The sequence below is a fragment of the Salvia splendens genome, chromosome 20 (assembly GCF_004379255.2).
Source record: "Salvia splendens isolate huo1 chromosome 20, SspV2, whole genome shotgun sequence".
Classification (NCBI taxonomy): Eukaryota; Viridiplantae; Streptophyta; class Magnoliopsida; order Lamiales; family Lamiaceae; genus Salvia; species Salvia splendens.
In genome coordinates, this window is record NC_056051.1 from 22,705,641 (window position 1) to 22,728,643 (window position 23,003).

A 23,003-nucleotide genomic window follows, 5' to 3' on the forward strand; every position below is an offset into this window, starting at 1 on the left:
AATTTTAATGTTTCATGAGAAATTTGAGAATAGTGTTGACTTTATTGTTCAGTGAAAATTGTTAAATATAAAAAAAATTGCTTATGTTTTGCGTTCATTGTGCTATCGCAATGTTATCTTGTGAAAGAACGTTTTATCTAAACACAGGTAACATATTATTTATTGTTTAAAATTATATTATTAAGACCTCTTTAAGTTGCAGTTATAAATATTAATTTGAAAGGTCAAAAATAAATTATGACCCATTCATTATTAATTTAATTTGGAATAAATGACATTTAGGTCATTCATAGAAGAATATTTAAGTTACAAAATCTTCTATAAATACCAATTCCACTAATCAAAAGATTCAAAATTGTGTTTTTCTGTTTGTGTTTGGTATATGTGCGACGACTACATGAATAGAGCAGACAGGCACGGATAAGGGATGTGATCCCCTGCTGTGGTGGGGAGGAGGGGCTGCTGCCTCTAACAAATTTTATAATAATAAATTTATATTATTAAAAAAATTAATATAACAATTTGTTTGGGTGAGGCAACAGCCCCTGCTATGCTCCCCACCACAGCAGGGGATCCCATCCCCACGGATAAAGGAGAAAATAAGATAGGGCGGCGATTGACGATGACGACAAGAGATTCTCCTTGGTGGATAAGAAAATACATAAGTGATTTTTTCCGATGGCTAAGAGTATCTCCAAGGATAACCAAAAATGCATTTTTGGGGATATTAAGCCTTCTAACCGTAAATATTGTTTGAAATTGCAATATATGGTATATAGTTGATTTTTGTTTGAAATTGTTACATGTAGATGAAGGCAAACTGGCTAATGGAATAGATGGCGCTGGTGACGAAGAAAGGCACCCGAGCTAGATGGAGGGGGATAAAAGATGTTGGGGAAATGATAAGATGGAGGCGTATTAGAGGACAAAGAGAGGTCGGGGCGAATGTTTTAATCTGAATGAATTCTAAATTATACTACTACCTAAGTGTATATACCCGTGTGATGCACTAGTTATACTAAAAGTCGAATCCAAATTTATGACCTAAAAAGAAAAGTACAAGAAACAAGGGAAGGCACGGGGACAATATTAAATTCTTACAAACAGGCATCGTAATAGCATAGAGTCAAAAGAAAGAATAGTCTAGCAGACATTATTCACCTTGAACTTTTGAAATAAAAGGAAGAGTGAGATTAAGCTCTAAACCTCTGTTTACGCATATTTAGATGAACAAGAAAACGCCTTACATCTAAAATGTGAATCAGCTCCCTACGTTAGTGGCAAACCTTCATCACCACTACCTAACTAAAGCTTTTAAAGTAAACATTTTGCTACTCTTTGTATTCTGAACTGTACTTGCCATCAATATATCAATTCTGGACCTCTGGTCACCCAATGTGTAGAAGATTCCCATTTTCTTGCTCGATAAGTCAGCCCGATGATGCAGCAGAAGATGTGGTTCCGTTGCCTACCTGCACCCGATTCGGTAGAGGCCTAGCAATGAGGCCATCTAAAACCCAACCTACAACCTCACTATCCTTTTTGACATGGTTGAATTCCCTTTGCACATATTCCAAAGATATTTGAAGCTTCCCCCCTGCTCTGCAATCGTCTACGATACTGCTTGACTTTATTCCCGCATTTTTCTCCAGCCAGTACAAATAACAGACATGATACAATGACCTCAGCATGTCTTGTGGGGATGAGCTCTCTTTTAGTGCCACCTGATTCATTCACAGGAAATGGAATACATTCAGAATGAAAAATATAAGTGACTTCTCAGTAATATCAAATATTAGCATAAGATTTGATATCTCAAAAATGGGATAGTAAGCACTAGTGGCAGTATAGCAATTGGAGATTAATGTGAGGTAATGAAACACGTGCAAATTACAAAAAAACATACACAATATTTTCCTTCAAGCTCTGTCAGGATATAAGCCTCATCTTTGTATAAATCAAATAAAGCAACGGCATCTTCCCTGTTTTTCAGAAACTCGGAGGGTTTGGAGCCCAGCTGTAACCGACGATCAATTTGAGCTGCAGCATCCTTCGCATCAGTGGATAGCAAGTCCAATTGTTCCTAGATAACACAGGACATCGCATAACTACCAACACGTGGTGCAATGTATTATACTGTCTGATTCAAATTTTCAACTGGAATTTGCAAGTAGATGGCTATTAAGAATTAGTTTCTCCTGCAGGTTTCGATTTGATCAAAGTTTACCATGGAACTAATTTTTTTATCAGCCATTCTTCAAATGACAATAATTATACTTGCTTTTCAGGATTGAATGATTTTTCAAAACACTGCCAAGTTAGTCAGTGTACAACTATCACATTTTAACTGACAGAGGCAGCAGACTTGGATAAAGGTATCATATGACAAGTGTGCAACTGTTACTGTATATGTATTCGATCTCTCGATTCATATTTCATGCTAAAGTACTGAAAAAAGACAAGTATAACGATACAAGAAAAGAAACGTACTTCGGATGTGGGCTTTACAATCAAAAGGGGGAAAGCTGGAAACAGAGGCTCCTCGTCATTGACCTCTCTAACTGAAGGTACAAGACCGCTGAGCAGATACTCACTGAAGAGTAAGCCTGTTGGGAACACAATAGAAAACTTATCAAGTCGCACGTGGCATATCCGCATATATAAAAAGAAAGGGCAGAAGAAGCGAATGCAAGTCCTACTATAGGGATCGTGTTTAAAAAACAAAAACATACATTTTTTGGGGTATATTTTATTGTGTATTAATGGGAATTTTTTCTCATTAAATTATTAAAATTTTAGAACCAGGTTTCCACATATGAAGTATGAACTAATTGACAGCATAATTTCATGGTAACTCCATTGAGTCATAGAATCAGAAAACCTAAAGGATTTGTAACATTTGTTCCAAACTATTTTCCCATCAGTTAGTACATCAAGTTCAAACTATATCACTGTCTCAGACTCTCAATTAGCATATCTAAGTCGTTTACCAGCTCTGCTTGGTCTATGAGAAAACTATAACTATCTTACGAATTTCACCCCAAGGAAGAAAAAAACCTTCGAATTGCAACACCAGTACTACTATCTACAACTGGAACAAGTTGTAATGCAGGAACTAAAGTAACAAAAGACAAGTCAAGAAATTACTTGCACGATATGGATTCAACGTCCTTATCTGGATGGACTGATATGATTTCAGATTGCAGAACACGTGGACCCAAGTTATAACACCAAAAGAAGCAAGAGCAAGAGGTGTAGAAGACTGTACGGCATTAGCCAATACTATGCCAAGCATTATTCCAATTGATTTGCTCACCATTCCCTGAGCTTCACCCTTAGCAATTACCTGTCATAAAACACTCCCCAATGTAAATATTTTAAGAAGCCACTAGCATCTGAAGATTAAATCTATTGTGTAGATTTATACCTCTGCAAAATTCCTCTGTGCAGCAAACCCAGCATAGAAACAACTCCTAGTAGCTGCCTGTCAATAAAAGTTTCTTGTGTAAGTAGAATAATAAACTAGTCGTATAAGCTTTCAATACAAAGACATAAGATATGTGGAATAGTTTAAGTTCCTTCGAGTAAAACTGAACTAATTGAATTGGCAGGTATGCGGTATGCATTGATAAAATGAGATAGGAAGAGATGAAAAAGTAAACAGCTTCAGTTTGTTTCAAATTTCATTTCTACTTTTATTTAAAAAATTTAAAATAACCATATGCTAAAGCTGCCATCCTATATATATATATATATATATATATATATATATATATATACGGCAGTATCACAAGCAGCTCTGGATGATAAGAACACAATTTCCCAAGTAATAGGATATCATACGAATCTAAACGTTGTTATTTCAATTAAATACAGCCATACAGGAACATAGTACAATTTCTGGTACAGTTATCTAATTTAACTTGCTGAACTCCTATTAAGATTTACAATCGTTCCCTAAAACCAAAACTAATCACCAATCAGTACTCTAGAAGAGTAAGCAATCTTCTTAGATATCATGAATATACCAAGAGTTGCATAAATTGACATACATTGAGGCGTATATGGAATTTCTTCCAAGAAGTAAGTTAAAACGAACCTGAATTAACGCCCCTGCAGATCTTCCAGCTCCAGCCAATGCACCAATTGGAACGAAAAGATGAGGGAAAGCAGGGGTCAAGATTTCCATCCCAAAAGCAGCATTTTCTAGAAGATCAGCAAACAGCCTCCAACCCTTTGGATTCACATCAAAATGTCTTCCATATTTCGACAACATTATCTTGCTTATATACCCAATCCCATCCTTCAGCACCCAATTCACTGCCGCCGCTGTAGGAATCGCCCCCTTTCCTAAACCAATAGCATAAAGCATAGCCTGAGTTGCAAGCACGCCGCTTATTTGCGCAGCAATGCCTTGAACCCCTCTCCAAAGAGAATACTCGAGGTAGTCGCTCGTAACGCTGTCAGGGAACCCCTCCGGCAGCAACAAACCCGCCGCTAAATCCCTACATTTCGCCCAAACATCTCCCAAGGTCGCCGCAGACGAGGTCGGATTCCCGTCGCTTGACCTCCAAGGCCAAAACAACACTTTCTCATGCACGACGAATTCATCTCTGCTGTAATCAGTCAGCAGCTCGATCCTCTTTCCGCCTTTAATTTCGTAAACGGAATCATCGTTATCTCCATTCTCCGCTCGCGCCGGAGAAGATGAGAGAATGAAGTAGCTCGCTATGGAAAAAAGTAAAGCGCGAGATACGGAACGCGATTCTTCTCTATTGCTGAAAATCAAATGCCACGGCAGAAGAAAGAGCGAATTCCGATTGAAATTGAAGGAATTGCCGCTGCCGTCGTCGCCGCTGCGTCCATTTCCACCACCTCCGGAGCTACCGCCGCCATTTACGCCGCCTTTGTGGAGAGGTCGGGAGGAGTAATGAAGCGGCGTAAAGCGGTTGTGATTGAGGTGAAGAATTGTGCGCTCGCCCGTGCGATGGGAGGGGAAGGGGAAGGCGATCGAGAGAGTAAAGCTTGCGGCAGAAGTGGCAGTGGGAGGGGTGGAAGGTGAAGACGGTTGGCGAAGAAGTGGGAAAGGGTTGCAGGCCGAGCAACCCATAATTGCGGCGACCGCGAGAGATTCGATGCGGCGTTTACGGGAAGCTTTTTCGAGTCTTTCTCAGTCAAAACGACAACGGAGAAACTACTCTGTTGGGCCTTTCTGTTTTGGGCTTTCAAATATGCGTTTTTTATTGGGCTTCGTTACCGGGCTAATTCTAGGCCCGAATTTTAGAAATTGTGTATTTCATGGAAAATGAAACCTAAAACAAAAAATAAATAAAACTGATATACTTTGGTGGTCAAGAAATATTAATGTCGCAATATTGGACTTTGAATTTTCAATAAGGATTAAAGTAAACGTTGACAGCTCAATTTTTATTTTTTTTATGATCAAATAAACATAAATTTAAAGGTCGCCTCACAACTCGAATCCGAAACTTTTGACCCCACGCATCATTAACAGCTCAGTCTTAGTACTAAGAAGTAAGAAAGATGTGCCAAAAAAGGAAATTTAACCGTACTCATAATGCCCCCCAACAGTTTATTAGCAACAGTATGATAATAACCTGATAACAACCTAAATTGTCATATTTGTCACCCCTAATTTTAATACGAGTTGAACTTGTAATAAAAAAGGCTGAGCTCATCATCCATTCCTTATCCTTCTTGTAAATCTTTATTCTTGAAGAAACAATGTTAGCTAGTTGTAATGGTACCTTCACTTTTCTTGTTTGTAATCTTTTTTAAATTCACACAGTATGAATAATTAGTAATAGCACCATCAAGTATAAATAAAAGCATATTAGAACAGAAAGATATTCATTCTAGGATCTGAGGCGTTACAAAGTTATATTTACAGAAGACTGAGATGAGGCTAAAACTGTAGTTTATTAAGAGATACTATAAATAGTTAAAAGACAAGCTCCTACAACTAACAAAGTCATGGAATTGTTAGCCTGCCTTTCTGCCCCAACGATTTCCACGACGTTTCAAGCCGCATGAGGTGCAGCTTTTCCACGAAAGGCTCCAAGACTTCCGCCTCCTCTTCTGGTGCGAAAGCCATGCAGATGCTCAGCTCTTGGACCGCAGCCTCATATTCTCTGCACAGGTCAAGTGTCAACCTCGTTTTAGCAGAGAACGAGCTCAGACAGCTACTAGTCACGACTAGACAAAGAAAATCCGCGTTCTCTTACCTGTTATAGTACAGCAGCATCCCGTAGTCTCTTCTCAAACACCAGTTGTGCGGCTGAAGGATTAGCAATCTCTCTGAAGCCATGATGGCAAGCCTGTAAGTAAAGAAACATCATGTTTGGTATTTTCTCAATACGGCCTCTGATGAAGAGACACAAATGTGCACAACAAGAACATAGAATATCAAAACCAACACCAGTGATTCTATTAGTTCTAGTTTTGTGGTTTCACACATCCAACATTGAAAATGCAATTAAGAATTCAAGAAATGAGAATCAAACAGTACGTTTCAATCTGTTTCTATCGAAGTAGTTGCAGAAATAAGCTGATGAATATTCGAATGTGACCAAGATAGTAATTAAGAAACAGAAAGATGTTACTAACAGCTTAAGCTCTACTAAAGACCACATAGAATAATACACAAGCTATAAAGTAAGCCCACTGATCCACTATCGAAGGATGGATTTCAGTATACAAAAGTTGAATAAGAGAATTATATAACAAAGAGCTATGAAATGTTTATTCTAGAGTAGTGTAAACCGGTAGCATTACTATAGGCCTTTTCTGCCCAAATTAACGAATCTCTAATTTAAACTTTCCGCATACATAAAAATTAGGCTGTTGCTCTTCATTTCTAACCACGTTCAAAACGAGACCTTCGCATTGATTCAAAAAAGTACAAACACTCAAAGCTATAAATTCAAAATTCCATATACTCCATTCAAAATTTGGCAGCAACGGAGTTATAAGAGGTAATATAAAGTTACCTTAGTTCCTGAGGCCGCAACAAAGGCATGTCTGGACTACCATCTTGGTTGAACTTCTCCTCGGATTTATGAACTGATCTCAGTGGAGAAGTCAACATCAGCCCGTGGTTCGTTCTTGAAGCACGTTTCCAGTAAAGCCTCTGTAATGTTCGTTATGTTTATTCCCATTATATGAAAGCATATATCTTCACCATAAAAAATTTAGAGAGATTCATTGAGCAATGAAGTTCTATGCAATGAGGTACTAGTATATTGAACTCACAATCAAATTCGCCAAAGCAATCCCAATTATATCTCGGTTTGTTGCAATCTCTAGTCCTAAAAGTGAGTGGCTGTTTATGTCTGAGGCCTTAGATCGTGGATCCTCCACACACTTCCCGTTGACGACCCCAAACAAGCTGTGCCCGCCAGTTACCTTGAATAGCTCCTGTAGATATTACAAAGGGTTGAATTAAGGGACTATTAACGATACGTCAGAAACTGAAATGTCTGTATTTAATAGTATACCTCAGGATACTCTGTTGGGGGCCATATCAAAAATTCTTCCCCAACTCGAGATCCCACAATGGTCAGATTAAGCCTTTGGCAAACCTCAATATAAATCACACTAAGCAAAATCGCTGTTCAAATTCCATAGTCACGAAGTCAGCAAAAATTTGGGGAAATGGCAACACGAGACATAATGTAAGACTTAAAGCATTGATGAAATAATAATGAAGTTGAGTGGATAATAGGTGAAAGTATACCACTGCCACACCCAGAGCTTAAAGCAGAGTGCAAATACGAACACTTTGGATCCACGATGACAGGTGACCTCCTAAAACCTCTTGACTCAAAAAGGACTTTGTTCACGGCTTCCAGAACTTCAGCCAAATAGCATCCTATATCCCGTGAAACTAGCTCCGCTTCAACTTCTCTTGAAATGGCATCCAGCTCCGCCAACCACTCATTTATATTCTTTTCAGCCATTGACATAGCCTCCACGTTTTCCCTCCCTTTAACGTCACAAAGCACTGACGTATCTCTCCTTTCATTGTGGGCGGAACAGATGTCAATCTCACGATTGAACGCCAAAAATGCCTCATCCTCAGCCGCAACATAAAGCAACGCCTACAAAGTACACAAAAGCAACATACGAATTCAAAGCCATAATATAACACTAATGCATCCACAAACCCCGCCACTTACACGTTAGCACGTGTTCAGTTCACAGAGGCAGCAGCAATATGGGAATGAAAGACGGGTTCATAAAGCATAAAATACAAAATTTACTACACTATTTGCATTCAACAATTCCGTTGTCAACCAACGACAATTATTGAAACGAGCATAACAATCAGAACAGGGAGGACTAAAGAAGTTACCTTTGCAAGCGAGATATCTTTGTCTTTAGACTGAAAAGAGATCTCCTGCGTAAATTTATCTCTAGCAGCTTCAAGAACCTGATATGTCACACAAAGACAGATCAATTATCACCATTACTAGTATTCGAACGTGGCTATGTCACAAACTAAAGTGGCTACGCCTACAGACGAACAATTAACAAGGGATCACAAGGGATCATATTCCAACCTCTTTGTAGAAGTTGGCTGCAGACGAATTACGGGACTCTGCCAGCGCGGAAGAAGCGTAAGGTGAAATGCTCAACCTCGTCTTCTTGGCTGCAGCGTTTCCAGTAGTCGCAGACAATGCACGGGCATAGCTCATCTTTTCTTTCCCATAACCACTCCAACATCCATCAAGATCGAAATTACACCTGATGATCGTAAAGAACAAAGGGATATTGAACTACGCCAACAACAAGTAGTAGCACAAATACATCTTCAATCCATCTACTAAAACTTTTGCACAAACAAGCACAACTCAAATCAAGCTCCAAATCAAATTCATCAACAAAACTGCATGCAAATTTGAGCACAAACAATCTCATCTACATCAAATTCACAACTCAAATAAAGAGCAAGTTTACCTTCCATAGTTCCCCAACATGAACAGAGGCGTAGCCATGGAAACACGCAGCATTTTCAAAATTTTCAGAGTGAGAATATATAAAAAAAATGATCTTTCAAGAAATTCCACAAAAGGGGTCTTTGTAAAAAGGCAAGGTTTTCTTGAAAATTGAGTGAAAAAAGCTCCCAACTTTTCAGAAAACAACAAATATGGTTGCTGAAATTGGGCTCGACCGGCACCAGCTGTTATTAATGTGACCCCCAAAACAGCATGAAATCAGCAAGAATAACCAGAAACCTTTTTTAAAATTAGTAAAGTTGATCAAAGTAATTCAAGAACCAAGCGCTCAGAGCCTGGAAATTGAATGGGGATACAAGGGTTGAATGAGGCCATTTTGATTGAGTGAGAACTTCCCAAAGAGAAGGAAGAGGAAGACACAGATGCAGGCGGTGAGTAGAAGCAACTGCAGCTGCAAATGGTAGATGGATTGTATTGGAAGCTGACATTGCTAGAATTCCAAAGATCCATAGTATTTGAAGCTCTCATTTCTAGCATCAGCAAATTTGATTACTATCCCAACTCTCTATCTCTCTATATATATATGTAAAGATTATTGATACAGTGGAGAAAGAGCCTCATCTTTAATTAGGAGTATTAATTTTATAATTTCATGCTAATTACTTCTATTGAAATTATGAATATATTGGGCAACAAGTCAGCTTGATTAGGTACATCATTTCTCAAGGAAAAAACGCATCTTTGCCGATTCCGACACATTGATTTACTCAAAATCCATTTCTAACGCATCGTATATTTTTGTAATGGGATTTTTGGAGTTTACTTGTGATTTACATTGCTTGCGCTGTAATTTATTGAATGTAATCAAATGTTAGAAATCAAGTCTATATTGATTATTGATTTATTGAATGTAATCAAATGTTAGAAATCTAGTCTAAATTGTTTATTGTATTGAATGTAAATTATGTAATCAAATATTTTGGGGGAAAAATAGAAGATGCTCCAGAAATAAAGTAATGGCAAAAATTAAAAAGATGGGTGGGAAATTACGTCATATTTCGACTTCTTTACATAGCAAATTCTATATTTTGGGTTGATTATGATGAATATGCATTGATTTTTATTGACTTATAGTAAACTTACTTTTAAAGTCTTAAAGTATATTTACCATAACAAAGGAGCAATTAAATAATTGGGGGAAACAAAAAATTAATTTGCCATATTGCCTAATGGAGATTGACATGTTAAACTTAGACAAATAAGCTTGATTAGGACTAGGTGAGAAATGACATCAGTGAGGATAAGGTGAGTGGTGCATAGCTCTTGTACCAAGAGAAAAGGTTGAGATTAGATTAATTATGTTATCTCTATTTTGAACGTAATTATTTTTTTTGTGTACTTGAATGTGCTATTGTTGTATTTTTGTAATCTATCTTCTTAATGCAAAGAAGCTGGAGTCACAGGAAAATTAGAGGTGCATTATTTTAATGTGTGTGAGTGTGAGGGAAAAGGAAATAAATATACTATTTATCCCGTTGCTAGAGATGGAGATGATAATATTCTTTGATTGTATCAAGTCATTCATTGCATTATTGTTTATGGAGGGGTCTCCCCCACTCTGACGTCTGATGTACCAAAACTATTACAGCCTAAAATGTTTATTGAATATTGATTATTGATGAATGATGGGATTTGGTTACTATATGGGCATGGTAAATTTTTGGCTTCTATTCATGAAATTTGAGTTTTGAGAATGAAAAAGATATTTTGGGTTGGAGATAAGTTACTTGCCAGCATATGTAAGTGACTGTGACAGAGTTGAAGTTGGTTCGGGGTAGGCTGATCCCATCATCGGCTCTAGGGCTGGCAAATCGTGCGGATTGGGTCGTTATCGGGTCAACCTGATAATGACCCAACCCAATAAGACCTAACCTGAACCCGACCTGTTAAGGAAACTATAAATCCGAACACGAACCCGACCTGCTACCTTCAAATCCGAACACGACCCGCACCCGACACGAACATGTTATCGACACGATATAATATGGGTTGACACGACACGATAACAACCCGAACCTGATATTACACGATTAAAACCTAGTATTACACGATTAAACCTTAATTTTAACCTAATTTACACAATTAAAATTCGTTTTATACTATTTAAACCTAATTTATAAGAAATTAAAAAATTAAAGTAATATAGATTTTTTAAAATAATAATAAAAATAATAATATTATTTCTTAATGGGTTACCTGTATCCGACCCGCATCCGACCCGAACCCAACCCGAAATTATCGGGTTCTTAATGGGTCAACCCGATAAGGACACGGATCCAATAAGACGTGACCCAACCCAATAATTTCGTGCGGATTCGTGTCAGATTATCGTGCCGTGTAGAAAATTGCCAGCCCTAATCGGCTCTCACTCTCTTTTACATTATGGGAAAAAAATAATAAAGAAAATTCAAAAAAGAGCGCCTATGAATTGCAGCTCAGTTGGCAAGGCAATAGGTTGTAGGCTCGAGTCATCATGATATAGTTGGGAAAGTGAAACATAGTATTAAATTTATGAAATTGAAAAAGACAATGAGAATAGTTGAATAGATAAAGAAAGAAATGAATCCCAATTAAGAAGGCAAGAAGGTCCTTCACAATAATTTGTTGAACTTCGAAGTGGAAAATAATGTAACATTCTATATTATACGCATGAAAAATAGTGCTATATAGAAACAAGTGACGATATTGATGATAGTGACAATATTGACGCAATTGCGCTAGAGCACTGGAGAATGAAGATTAATGATTTCTAGCTTCCTTGATTAATTTATACAGAAACTTTAGGGAGTCCTTATTTCCATGGATTTCTTTTTAGACCAAGTTTATCGGTCCATGAGGTCGACCTCCACATCATTAAAGTATTTTAAAAAAATAAATATACCAATCCATGGGTCTCTCTCTCTTCCTTGACAGAGGTCGGTTAATTGATTAAAACCGACAGAAAGGTCTCTCCTTCCATTTCACCACTCAGCCAATGAGATTGTGCCAAATGGCACAATTTCATTGGCTGATATTATTTTTTTTAATAATTTATATATCTTTAATATATTGTATTAAAAAATTATAAAAATTATACCAAAATTCATAATTTTTCTTCCTCTATGAATAGACCACATTTGCTATAGTTTTCATACAAAAAAATATCATCTTTTCTCCTCCTATAATTCTTATTGTTTAATAGAATTTCATATTTTTTAGTTTCCTTTGTTGCAATTGAATGTCTAGTTTTCATCTTATGTATGAGCACCAATTATGTATTTTCAATTTCGTATTTCAATTATTATAATTTATGTTTTTTTTGTTTGTTTTTATACTTTTTAGTTTGTCATTTATTACGTTTTCGATAAATTTACAATAATAAGTATTTCATGTAATAATAATAGTATTGAAAAATAATATAAAAATAAATATATAATAGTGTGGTTGGGTGGTCATTGATAAACCATGAAAATATGTGTGGTTGGGTTGAATGAATATTAATGATGTGGAAGATAATGTAGAGGAGATAGAAATGAATTAAATATTGAAAAAGTGAATGATTGGGTTGAGTTGGGGGGTTGCTGATAAACATGGTCTTAATGAAATGAAAAAAAGAAGAGGAGGAGTCAGTTTTCGACATTAGCTCGTGATAACGCTCAGCCACCCACATGCTCTTACTATATCTAACTCATTCGAGGTTCATGTTAGATTGAGATTTTTAGGCCTAATTGAGAACTAAGATGCATTTTTAGCCACTCATTCACAATTTTCGCGCGATGTCAACTACAGAGACATTATGTCAACTAGGGGGCATAATTGTCATTTCCGCGTGATGTCAACTACAGAGACATTATGTCAACTACGATATCAACAGCAAACGTTACTTATGTCAACTATTATGTCAACATCAACATTTTACAAATAATTAATGTTAACAACAAATATTTTCATGTCAACGACCTATATTATTTATGTCAACAACAACGTTTTACATATAATATATGTAGATATATGTAGTTGACATTATATGTGTGTAGTTGACATGAATAGTATATGTAGTTGACGTGGATTGTACACATAGTTGACATTATATGTGTGTAGTTGACATGAATTGTATATGTAGTTGACATAGATTATATATGTAGTTGACATTATACATGCGTAGTTGATATTAAAAAATGAAGATAACTAAATTTTGAATTTAACTCTTAGCAACTAATTCCCAACTGGGGAATATCATCAAACACCTAGAGTGCATTATGATTAAGCTTTATTCCTCAATCCAGATCACATCCAACACAATTGATAATCAAAACCCTAAAAGTTCCAATTCCATAAACGAATCATATTTATCTTTCAACAAATGTATCCTGAAATGGTCGCCGCCCCCGACACCCTCAGTATCTTCTTGGCCACCACGGCCAGCCCCGCCGCGTGTCCCAGCACCTCCGACCTCCCATCCGCGTACAATTCCTCTCCGTCGAGTACAATCGCGCCGCCGACTCCGCAATCGAAGCGATTTCACGGTCGTTAGCGGAGCAGACGTCGCTGGCGATGGTGGACGAGGAGGAGGGTTGATCAGGAGATCTCCCCCCTGTTGCTGTCGTGCTACGACGAGACGGGGGCGGTGGCCGTGCTAACGCTCTCGGCGATGGATCTGATGGAGTATATCGACTGCGGCGGGCCGACGGAGGAGATGGTGAGGGCTGTGGAGGAGAAATTGAAGGAGAGAAAGCTGAAGGGGATGGTGAAGGATAACAAGATCATAAGTGTGAATCCATGGAGATGGATATGATGAACACCGAATGAGATATTTTGGAGAGAAAAATGATTTGAACTCTCTTATTGAATGAATGAATGCAGATACAAAGCTAGGTAACATATATATCACGCATTGTGGTGCATGATAGTGTAGGTACGTCTAAAGCATGAGATAAACTCTCTTATAACTAACTAATCGCTATCTAACGTCTAACTAACATGACAGCTAGTTAGATAACAACTAGAACAAGCGGTTGTCGAGTATTGAGTGAAATCTATTCTAATAGCCTCCCTCAAGATGGACTGTATACGGTAGTGAAATCCATCTTGAAAAGTAGCGTCTGGAATGGAGTGGTGGCGAGTGGTTTGGTGAAGATGTAGGCGAGTTGATGAGAATTATGAACGTGGACAGTTTTGATGACTCCTTCAAGAACTTTGTCACGAACAGTGTGACAGTCGATCTCTATATGTTTGGTGCGCTCGTGAAAAACTGGGTTCGAGCTGATGTGAACCGCGGCTTGGCTGTCGCAATATAGAGGCACCGGTTGGACCACTTGAAGGCCAAAGTCCTTGAGTAAAGCTACAATCCATACGACTTCACAACAAGCAAGTGCCATTGCCCTATACTCGGCCTCAGCCGAAGATCTAGATATAGTATGTTGTTTCTTTGATCGCCAAGAGATTAGTGAGGTGCCTAGAAACAAGGCAAAGCCTGAGATGGACCTTCTAGTGTCGGGGTAAGCTGCCCAATCCGCATCAGAGAAGATGCTTAAGTTTGGTGAAGACTTTGCTGAGTAAAACAAACCATGTCCAATGGTGCCTTTTAGATACTTCAAAACCCTCTCACCAGCCGCCATGTGATCAGAGCACGGTTTAGAAAGGAACTGGCTCAGTTTATTGACCGCAAATGTGATGTCGGGCCTTGTTATACAGAGATACACAAGCCTCCCGATCAATCTTTTGTATATGGTTGGGTCGGCTATAGGGTCTCCTGCATCCACAGCTAGTGATTTTGTTGAATCCATAGGTGTAGAAGATGGTTTAGAGCCTAATAAACCAGCATCAGTCACCAAGTCTAGAGCATATTTGTGTTGACATATGAAGATTCCAAAGGCATTCCTAGCAATCTAAGTGCCAAGAAAATATTTGGGTATGCCCAAATCTTTGTATTTGAAGTGGCCAGCAATGAAGTCTTTGAACTGATTTATCATTTCTTCATGATTGCTAGCTACTAAAATATCATCCACATAAATGACAACTCCAAAGAAATTCCCATCATCAGAATATTTGTAGAAATAGGAATGGTCAGAGGCAGATTGTAGCAGACCAAAACCAGATAGGACTTGAGAGAATTTCATGTACCACTGTCTTAAGGCCTGCTTGAGGCCGTATAGAGACTTGTTTAATTTGCAGACAAGTTGCCCAGATCCAACAGGAGGATCTTTTATGACTAGGCCAGGTGGAAGAACCATGTATATTTCTTCCTCAAGATCTCCATACAAAAAGGCATTATTAATGTCAAGATGAGCCAATATCCAACCTTTAACAGCTGCTAAAGCCAACATCATCTTAACAGTAGTGAGTTTTGCAACAGGGGAAAAAGTATCATGAAAGTCAATTCTTGCCTGTTGAGTGAACCCTTTTGCAACCAAGCGAGCTTTATAGCGGTCAACTGTAGCATCTGCCTTGAACTTTATCTTATAAACCCATTTACAAGAGATAGGAATCTTGACTGCTGGTAAAAGAGTAATCATCTAAGTATTGGTTTGGATCAAGGCCTGCAATTCTTCCTGCATAGCCAACACCCATTCTGGATGTTGAGCTGCTTGTTTGTATGATGAGGGCTCAGTGAGTATGGAGAGAAGAACAATGAATTTTTGGTAAGGCTGTGAGAGTTTGTCTAAAGAAAAGTAGTCAGCTATTGGATATTTGGAAGAATAAGTCACTGAATTGCATATGTAGTCAGTGAGATGAGATGGATGTTTTATTTGTCTCCCTGATTTAGATGTGTGAGGGGAAGATGAGTGTGAGGTATCGGATGATGGTTGAGGAGCAATGGGAATAGAGTTTGAGGATGTAGGATGCTGAGAGATATCAATTGGGAACTGTGATGGAGTCTGATGTGAGAGAGGAAAGTCAGACTCATGAAAAATGACATTCCTACTGATGAAGATGTCATTAGTCTCTAGATTTAAGACTTTATAACCCTTATAACCCGAAGGATATCCAATAAAGATGCATCTGATGGCACAGGGAGAGAATTTGTTTTTGCTTTTATCCAAAGTTGAAGCAAAACAAAGACAACCAAACACCTTAAGGTTGGAGTATGATGGAGTTTTATCAAAGAGAACCTGAAAAGGAGTTGAGTTGTTGGGTAGGACAGAGGATGGTGTTCTATTTATGAGAAAGGCTGTTGTAAGGATACATTCCCCCCAGAAAACAATGGATAGATGAGACTGAAACAGAAGGCTCCTGGCAACATTTAACAAGTGTTGGTGTTTTCTTTCCACTCTAGCATTTTGTTGTGGGGTTTCCACACAAGAGTGTTGTGTAATGGTTCCATAAGAAGCAAGTAAGGATGTGAGGTTGAACTCTGGGGCGTTGTCACTTCTTATGATTTTGATTTTCTTGGAAAACTGAGTATTTACAGTGGAGAAGAATTGTGTCATGACTTGTTGGACCTCAGACTTTTGGGTGATGAGGAAAGTCCAAACAAATCTTGAGAAATCATCCACTATGGTCAAGAAATACTTGAATTCATTGTGTGTAGGAGTTGAGAAAGGTCCCCAAACATCACAGTGGATCATGTCAAAAATGGCAGTCGATTTATAGTGTGAGTCTGGAAATGGTAATCTCTTATGTTTAGCAAGGGGACAGATTTGGCATGTATTAAAATGAGTATTTGATGGGGATAGAACATCAGATAAAAGCTTCAATTTATTCAAAGATGGATGCCCCAGCCTTTGATGCCAAACATCTAGGCTAACAATTGAGTTTACAGAGGCAGAAACAGATTTTGAAAGCTAAGAAATATCAGTGTGAGTTAGAGGAGCTGAGGTTGAAGTCATGCCTGGGTAACCTTCTGATATGTCTGGAAATTCAAAGATGTAGAGATTACCAACTCGATTACCTCTCCCAATCACTGTCCCCGGTAAAGCTTCCTGAATTATTAAGCAATGATGAGTAAAAAGCACTACACATGTTGTATGTTTGGTGAGAGCACTAACAGAAATAAGGTTGAAGGAAAAGGATGGGACATATAGGACTGAGGAAAGAGTGATGAGATGAGTCAGTGGGACAGTACCTAAGTGTGTAACTGGAGCAGTATGGCCATTTGGGAGATTGACAGTAGCATTGGCTATAAGTGAACAGAGGTGAGTAAGGAATGATCATGACACACATGGTGAGTTGTTCCTGTGTCTAAAATCCAAGTAGAAGAGCTAGAGCATGAACAATAGGATTGAAGATCAGCCGAGATTAATCAGAGAAATCGACTGGAAACTGAGAGAAGATCAGCCGATTGAAGAACTCTCCGGTATCAAACAATAGGATTGTTCATTATGAACAAGAGAAGAAGAAAATGCGGAAGGTTTTCACTGATACCATAACAAGATCGTAACTGTGAATCCATGGAGATGGATATGATGAACACCGAATGAGATATTTTGGAGAGAAAAATGATTTGAACTCTCTTATTGAATGAATGAATGCAGATACAAAGCTAGGTAACATATATATCATGCATTATGGTGCATGATAGTGTAGGTACGTCTAAAGCATGAGATAAACTCTCTTATAACTAAATAACCGCTATCTAACGTCTAACTAACATGACAGCTAGCTAGATAACAACTAGAACAAGCGGTTGTTGAGTATTGAGTGAAATCTATTCTAATAAAGGAGATCATGGCCTCAGCCAATTGCAATGCGCGATGGCGATGGGGAGGAGGGGGAGGCAGTGGTGTGCCACCGCGGGAGCTCGCTGGTGGCGGTGATGATTCAGGCGATCACGTGCCCTTTCATAATTAATTATCATTCTGCTCTTTCATAATTAATTAATTCTAAAATATTTTTCATGTGGCAAATTAAAAAAAAAACATAATATATACAGATTGATATACTTTAAAATGCAAGTTATTTATTAGGATCTCATGAGATGCAGAGATAGATTAGTGCTTGTAAGACCCTCTTCTTGAACCTTATGCTTAAAGCTCTCAAGTGTTGCCTCACCACCCTGAAAATATACATAAAGTCGAAGGTTGTCAGTACCTTGTTCCTCTCGTTGCACTAATGTTCTCATTGCTGAAACGGTCGAAGATGCGCTGCAACATTTCAATTGAATATATTTGAGTGTTACTATTTCTCCAATACCTGAAGGGAACTCTTCCAATTTAGACAAATATCCAAGATAAAAACATTCTAGGACTGGAAAATGGCATCTGTTTGCATTCCAATAAATTAGATCTCACAACCATGAATCATCAAGTATCTCAATCTAAGGAATTTCTCCTCTTCGGGGTTCCAAGTAGATGAGCAGGCAAGTAGCTATAACTCAAAGATAATACATTCAAGCAATGTTCTTCGCTCCCCGTGGGATTCAGAATTGATTTTGCTACATGCTCCCAGTAGTCTACATCTATTGAGGACATTCTGAGATGACCTCCAACAACAACAATTGCGAGGGGAAGTCCTTTGCAATTTGCAACTATCTTCTTTGCAGTCTCCTCCAACTCAAGAGAGCAACTTTGCTGCTCTGCAAATGCTTTTTGACAAAATAGGTGCCAATTGTTGTCCTCATCTAGAAAACTCATTGCAATAGGAGAAACGCTTAAATGTCCGGATACATCTGAATGCCTAGTAGTCACAACAATTCGACTTCCATTGTTTGTATCCGGAAACAGGAATATCATATCATCCAGAGCTTTGGCGTTCCACATATCATCTAGAACAATCAAATACTTTGGCCCACATAAACTCTTATATAACCTTTCTTGCAACTCTTCAATAGTTCCGCTATTGGATTTTCTTAGATGAGACAAGAGCTCTGACAGAATTTTGTTAAGGCTATACTCTTGCCCAGAGGCAAACATCAAAGTGTTCCACCATATATTTATGTTGAAATACATGTCTAGCAAGCGTAGTCTTACTAATACCTCCCATGCCTTGGATGGGGATGACTCGCCGACTTGAGGGAACTCCAGTGAGAAGGTCTAGAAGTTGGAGTAAGATATCATCAAATCCGACCATGGAAGAGGTGAGAGGTGAAGATGATGACGGATATGTGGTTTGGTGCTGCTCCTCCCTTCTACTTTGTGCTCTCACGTTTGAAGCCTTTCTCATCATGTAATCCATGTCTTCGATTGTTTTCTGCAGATCAAGCAGGAAACGAGATGATCTTGTCTTTCCACCACGGATGTGATCCACAATATGTGATTCGATCACATCCTCCGCCACTTCAGCTGCGCGTGCAATTCGCATCTCTATTATTACACCAACTATGATATTTGATATGTAAAATGAAGCGACATTTGTTGGGTTACAAATCCGTCCCACATCGGATGAGAGAGAGAAGTTGGAAGATGTATACAATTCTTGTCCAACCCCAATCAACATGAGGCATTTTGGGGAATACCCCAAAAGCAAAACCGTGAGGGTTTTGCCCAAAACGGATAATATCAAACTAATGTTGCAGTCGACGATCCTAACAAGTGGTATCAGAGCCCAGGTGGCTATGAGTCGGGCCTGGATGAGCCCCGGTTAGGGTCGGGCCCTGAAAGACTCGAGTTAGAGTTGGGCCCAGGTGTTGACCCAGGGGCCAGGGCTGGAAGTATCAGAGCCCAGGTGGCTATGAGTCGGGCCTGGATGAGCCCCGGTTAGGGTCGGCCCTGAAAGACTCGAGTTAGAGTTGGGCCCAGGTGTTGACCCAGGGGCCAGGGCTATCAGAGCCCAGGTGGCTATGAGTCGGGCCTGGATGAGCCCCGGTTAGGGTCGGGCCCTGAAAGACTCGAGTTAGAGTTGGGCCCAGGTGTTGACCCAGGGGCCAGGGCTAGAACGACCCATGTTCGTGTCGACTGCGTTCCCGATGTGGTCTCGGTTTAGGGAAGGTTTGTTGGGTTACAAACCCGTCCCACGTCGGATGAAAGTGGGAAGTTGGAAGGGTGTATCAGAGCCTAGGTGGCTATGAGTCCGGCCTGGATGATCCCCGGTTAGGGTCGGGCCCTGAAAGACTCGAGTTAGAGTTGGGCCCGGGTGTTGACCCAGGGGCCAGGGATGGAACGACCCATGTTCGTGTCGACTACGTTCCCGATGTGGTCTCGATTTGAGGGGAGGTTTGTTGAGTTACAAACCCGTCCCACATCGGATGAGAGTGGGAAGTTGGAAGGGCGTATATAATTCCTGTCCAACCTCAATTGTCCCGGTTAGGGTCGGGCCCTGAAAGACTCGAGTTAGAGTTGGGCCCAGGTGTTGACCCAGGGGCCAGGGCTGGAATGACCCATGTTCGTGTCGACTGCGTTCCCGATGTGGTCACGGTTTGAGGGGTGGTTTGTTGGGTTACAAACCCGTCCCACATCGGATGAGAGTGGAAAATTGGAAGGGTGTATATAATTCCTGTCCAACCTCAATTAGTTTGAGGCCTTTTGGGGATAAGACACTTAACCTTTAACTAATAGGTAGAGAGGTTCGAATTGTTATACAAGTATAATTATGAATATGTTATATATAAAACAAATCAAGGAGTCACCCATGTGAAATGAAATAGCTAATGATGCCACCAATGACGGACCCAGGTGGGGTCGGGTGGGGTCGGATGCCTGAATTTTGGGTTATTGAAAATATAAACAAAAAACGTTGGGATGCCGAAAATTGTAAACTAGTAATAATAAGAATTGCATTCACTTATATAAAATAATAATGTATTTGTAAATTCAACAAAACAATTATCGTCATGAAACCGAATAATTTTTTTTCAATGTGCATTGTAGTCCAAAGCTATAAGAAAACGAATAATTCAAGATATTGATATCCCAAATGCATTTTCCAGTTGTCAATTTTTTGAGACAATTATTAACCCTATAACTTCATTTTTATAAAATTATTTACAAAAAAATAACTTGTATCTATGTTTGTATACATTATTTGCAGGACAAAATGAGTAATTCAATCAGTATCACTAAATAACTTCTCACATCCAGCGGAAAAAGACATGCAGATATCTTGTTCAACCATCCCAAACATAGAAATACTGAATTCATAAATTTTATAGAATTTCAATTTTTTTTACATAAAATGCTGAATGAAATAAAGGTTATGAATAGAATTCTTAACTAAATGGGCCCATTTCGGAGGACCTTCAGAATATATGGGCCTGGATCCAGTTAATGTGGTCATTTCTCATCCCCATCCCAATTATTCTTCATCTTGGGCCCAATGGGCCCATCTTCCCCAAACACCTCCGGCGGCAGCCCATTAACCAACTTCGCCAACTGCTTCTTCAAAAACGGCGGAAGGAATTTCCCAGCATTCTTCAACTCCTCCACAGTATCATAACTCCTCGTGGGCCCCCATTTCCGGTAGTAAACAAAAAAACTTATCTTTTAAGCACATAAAAATAAAGACACAAATATTTAAGCTAGAAAATTACTCCCAATTTAGAATGCCAAAGAAAGAGTCAACAAATTATCTTAATCTTTACTTTTCTGAGACGCTATCATTTGTATCCATTAATTTTAGTTGAAAAACTAGCAATGACCACATTTTTTTAAACAGTGATGGTATATTTACAAACACAAATTGGAATCCTTAATTAATTGAATTAACAAATGTCATTAGCCATTCTTTGTAGAACGTACCTGACCCGCCAAGAACAGGTTTGAAGTGAAGATAAGCCACCGCGCTCGGCAAATCCCCAAATTTAACCCTAGAGCCGTTTGGCTCGGCCGGGAGGTCGAGCCAGTACAACCCGTCATTCGTACCGCCCTGCGGGAGGTTCGAACCTTCCGGTAGGACTGCAACCGGTTTCGACTCCTCCCCTTTCTTGTACAGCAAGGCACCGTTACTGAAATACCAATTCACAGAGGAAGGGAGGTATTTTTCATCAGGGTGGAAGTATATATACGGAGCATACGATGCAAACACAGCTTCAATTTGGGCTTGATTAGGCATGGCGGATAAAGCTGAGTTCTTGTTAATCAAACAAGATAATGGAATAAGGGTATTATTGTCATTTTCATGGACTGTAAATGTGCCCACGCTTACTGATTTGGCATTACTCCCTCCAGTTTTTGGCCTTACTACATACACGTTTCCCCAAATCTGGCTCTCACTCTCTGCCTCGTCGGTGAAGTCAGCCCGGACGCAGCTGATCTCTCCGACGAGGCGGTGATGACCAGCCCGACGGCTTTGGCGGAATCGGGAGCCAGAAGTGAGCATCATCGTTAGTCGAGACGAGAGTGTAATCAGTTGGCTGCTTCAGAATTTGGCCTGATGTGTCGACTGCGTTCGTTTTAGCGACCAAAACCCAACCAAAAAGCGGTTGGTTGTTGGGCTGAGCGTAGCTGCCGAGCATGGTGAATCCGTCCGGTATTGGGGAAGGTTCTAGAAAGGTGGCGGGGCCTCCTTTGCGTGTTGTCGAGATTTTTTGAAACGTTGTGACTTGGCGGACTTGGAGGCCGCCGAGATCGATCTCTCCCGTTGCGAAGCCGCCTTCCGGTGGCCAAGTAGGCGGTGGGGAAGGGAGTTTGAAGACGGTGTCGATTGGAAGAGGCTCGGCGGCTTTGACGTTGGAGGAGGAGCGGAGAATGTTGGCCATGTTGATGGTTATAGTAGCAAATTAGAATGAGGGTTTGGAGAGAGTTGAAGAAGGTATTTATAGAGTCGTAATTGAGAGAGAGTGCATATTCTAAGCATTATCATATTGAGAAATCCGCACACGGTTGATGCAATGATGATAAAGATTATGATGCATTGATGATAATAATGATGTGGTGATGATGTGCTTCTATGTGAAGAAGAAGAAGAAGATTAAGTTATTTTTGACGTGTAATTGTAATTGATGCAGGGCTTCTTTTCCAATTGTACGTGGAAAAATAATCGTATACCGAGGTATCATTCAGTTGGTATGACTATATCTATTTAGTATTAAATTGTGTAATTATTTTAATAGGAGGAGTTAGGGTGACTAGACTCATTATCATTATACTTGTTTTTCATTTATGATTAAATTGT

General features: G+C 39.3%; 2 protein-coding genes and 1 pseudogene across 2 annotated transcripts; all 3 read right to left on the reverse strand.

The window, feature by feature from the left end:
- Positions 1 to 1,131: 1,131 nt before the first annotated feature.
- On the reverse strand, positions 1,132 to 5,163 carry LOC121782537 (protein root UVB sensitive 1, chloroplastic-like). Its single transcript, XM_042180416.1, has 6 exons — positions 4,100 to 5,163; positions 3,428 to 3,484; positions 3,148 to 3,346; positions 2,491 to 2,606; positions 1,907 to 2,083; positions 1,132 to 1,724 (listed from the first exon to the last, which is right to left on the reverse strand). The coding sequence occupies exons 1-6, from the start codon at positions 5,108 to 5,110 to the stop codon at positions 1,431 to 1,433; spliced, it is 1,854 nt and encodes a 617-aa protein (XP_042036350.1). The 5' UTR covers positions 5,111 to 5,163; the 3' UTR covers positions 1,132 to 1,430.
- Positions 5,164 to 5,854: 691 nt separating this feature from the next.
- On the reverse strand, positions 5,855 to 9,575 carry LOC121783068. The gene is made up of 9 exons (XM_042181116.1): positions 8,980 to 9,575; positions 8,583 to 8,766; positions 8,375 to 8,452; positions 7,757 to 8,120; positions 7,518 to 7,630; positions 7,273 to 7,437; positions 7,011 to 7,150; positions 6,246 to 6,338; positions 5,855 to 6,152 (listed from the first exon to the last, which is right to left on the reverse strand). Exons 1-9 carry the CDS (start codon positions 9,030 to 9,032, stop codon positions 5,993 to 5,995), a joined length of 1,350 nt encoding a protein of 449 aa, XP_042037050.1. The 5' UTR covers positions 9,033 to 9,575; the 3' UTR covers positions 5,855 to 5,992.
- An 11,588-nt stretch (positions 9,576 to 21,163) lies between these two features.
- LOC121781684 lies at positions 21,164 to 22,587 on the reverse strand (annotated as a pseudogene).
- Between the last annotated feature and the right edge of the window lie 416 nt (positions 22,588 to 23,003).

Bases quoted from the DNA above. Each gene is read 5' to 3' on its own strand.
- LOC121783068 (XM_042181116.1), bottom strand. From the start codon at position 9,032: ATGCTGCGTGTTTCCATGGCTACGCCTCTGTTCATGTTGGGGAACTAT. The intron at 8,767-8,979 runs GTAAACTTGCTC...TACGATCATCAG, and splicing joins ATGTTGGGGAACTATGGAAG to GTGTAATTTCGATCTTGATG. The intron at 6,153-6,245 runs GTAAGAGAACGC...TGACCTGTGCAG, and splicing joins ATGCTGCTGTACTATAACAG to AGAATATGAGGCTGCGGTCC.
- LOC121782537 (XM_042180416.1), bottom strand. From the start codon at position 5,110: ATGGGTTGCTCGGCCTGCAACCCTTTCCCACTTCTTCGCCAACCGTCT. The intron at 3,347-3,427 runs GTATAAATCTAC...GTTTTATGACAG, and splicing joins CACAGAGGAATTTTGCAGAG to GTAATTGCTAAGGGTGAAGC. The intron at 2,084-2,490 runs GTACGTTTCTTT...TGTGTTATCTAG, and splicing joins TTGTAAAGCCCACATCCGAA to GAACAATTGGACTTGCTATC.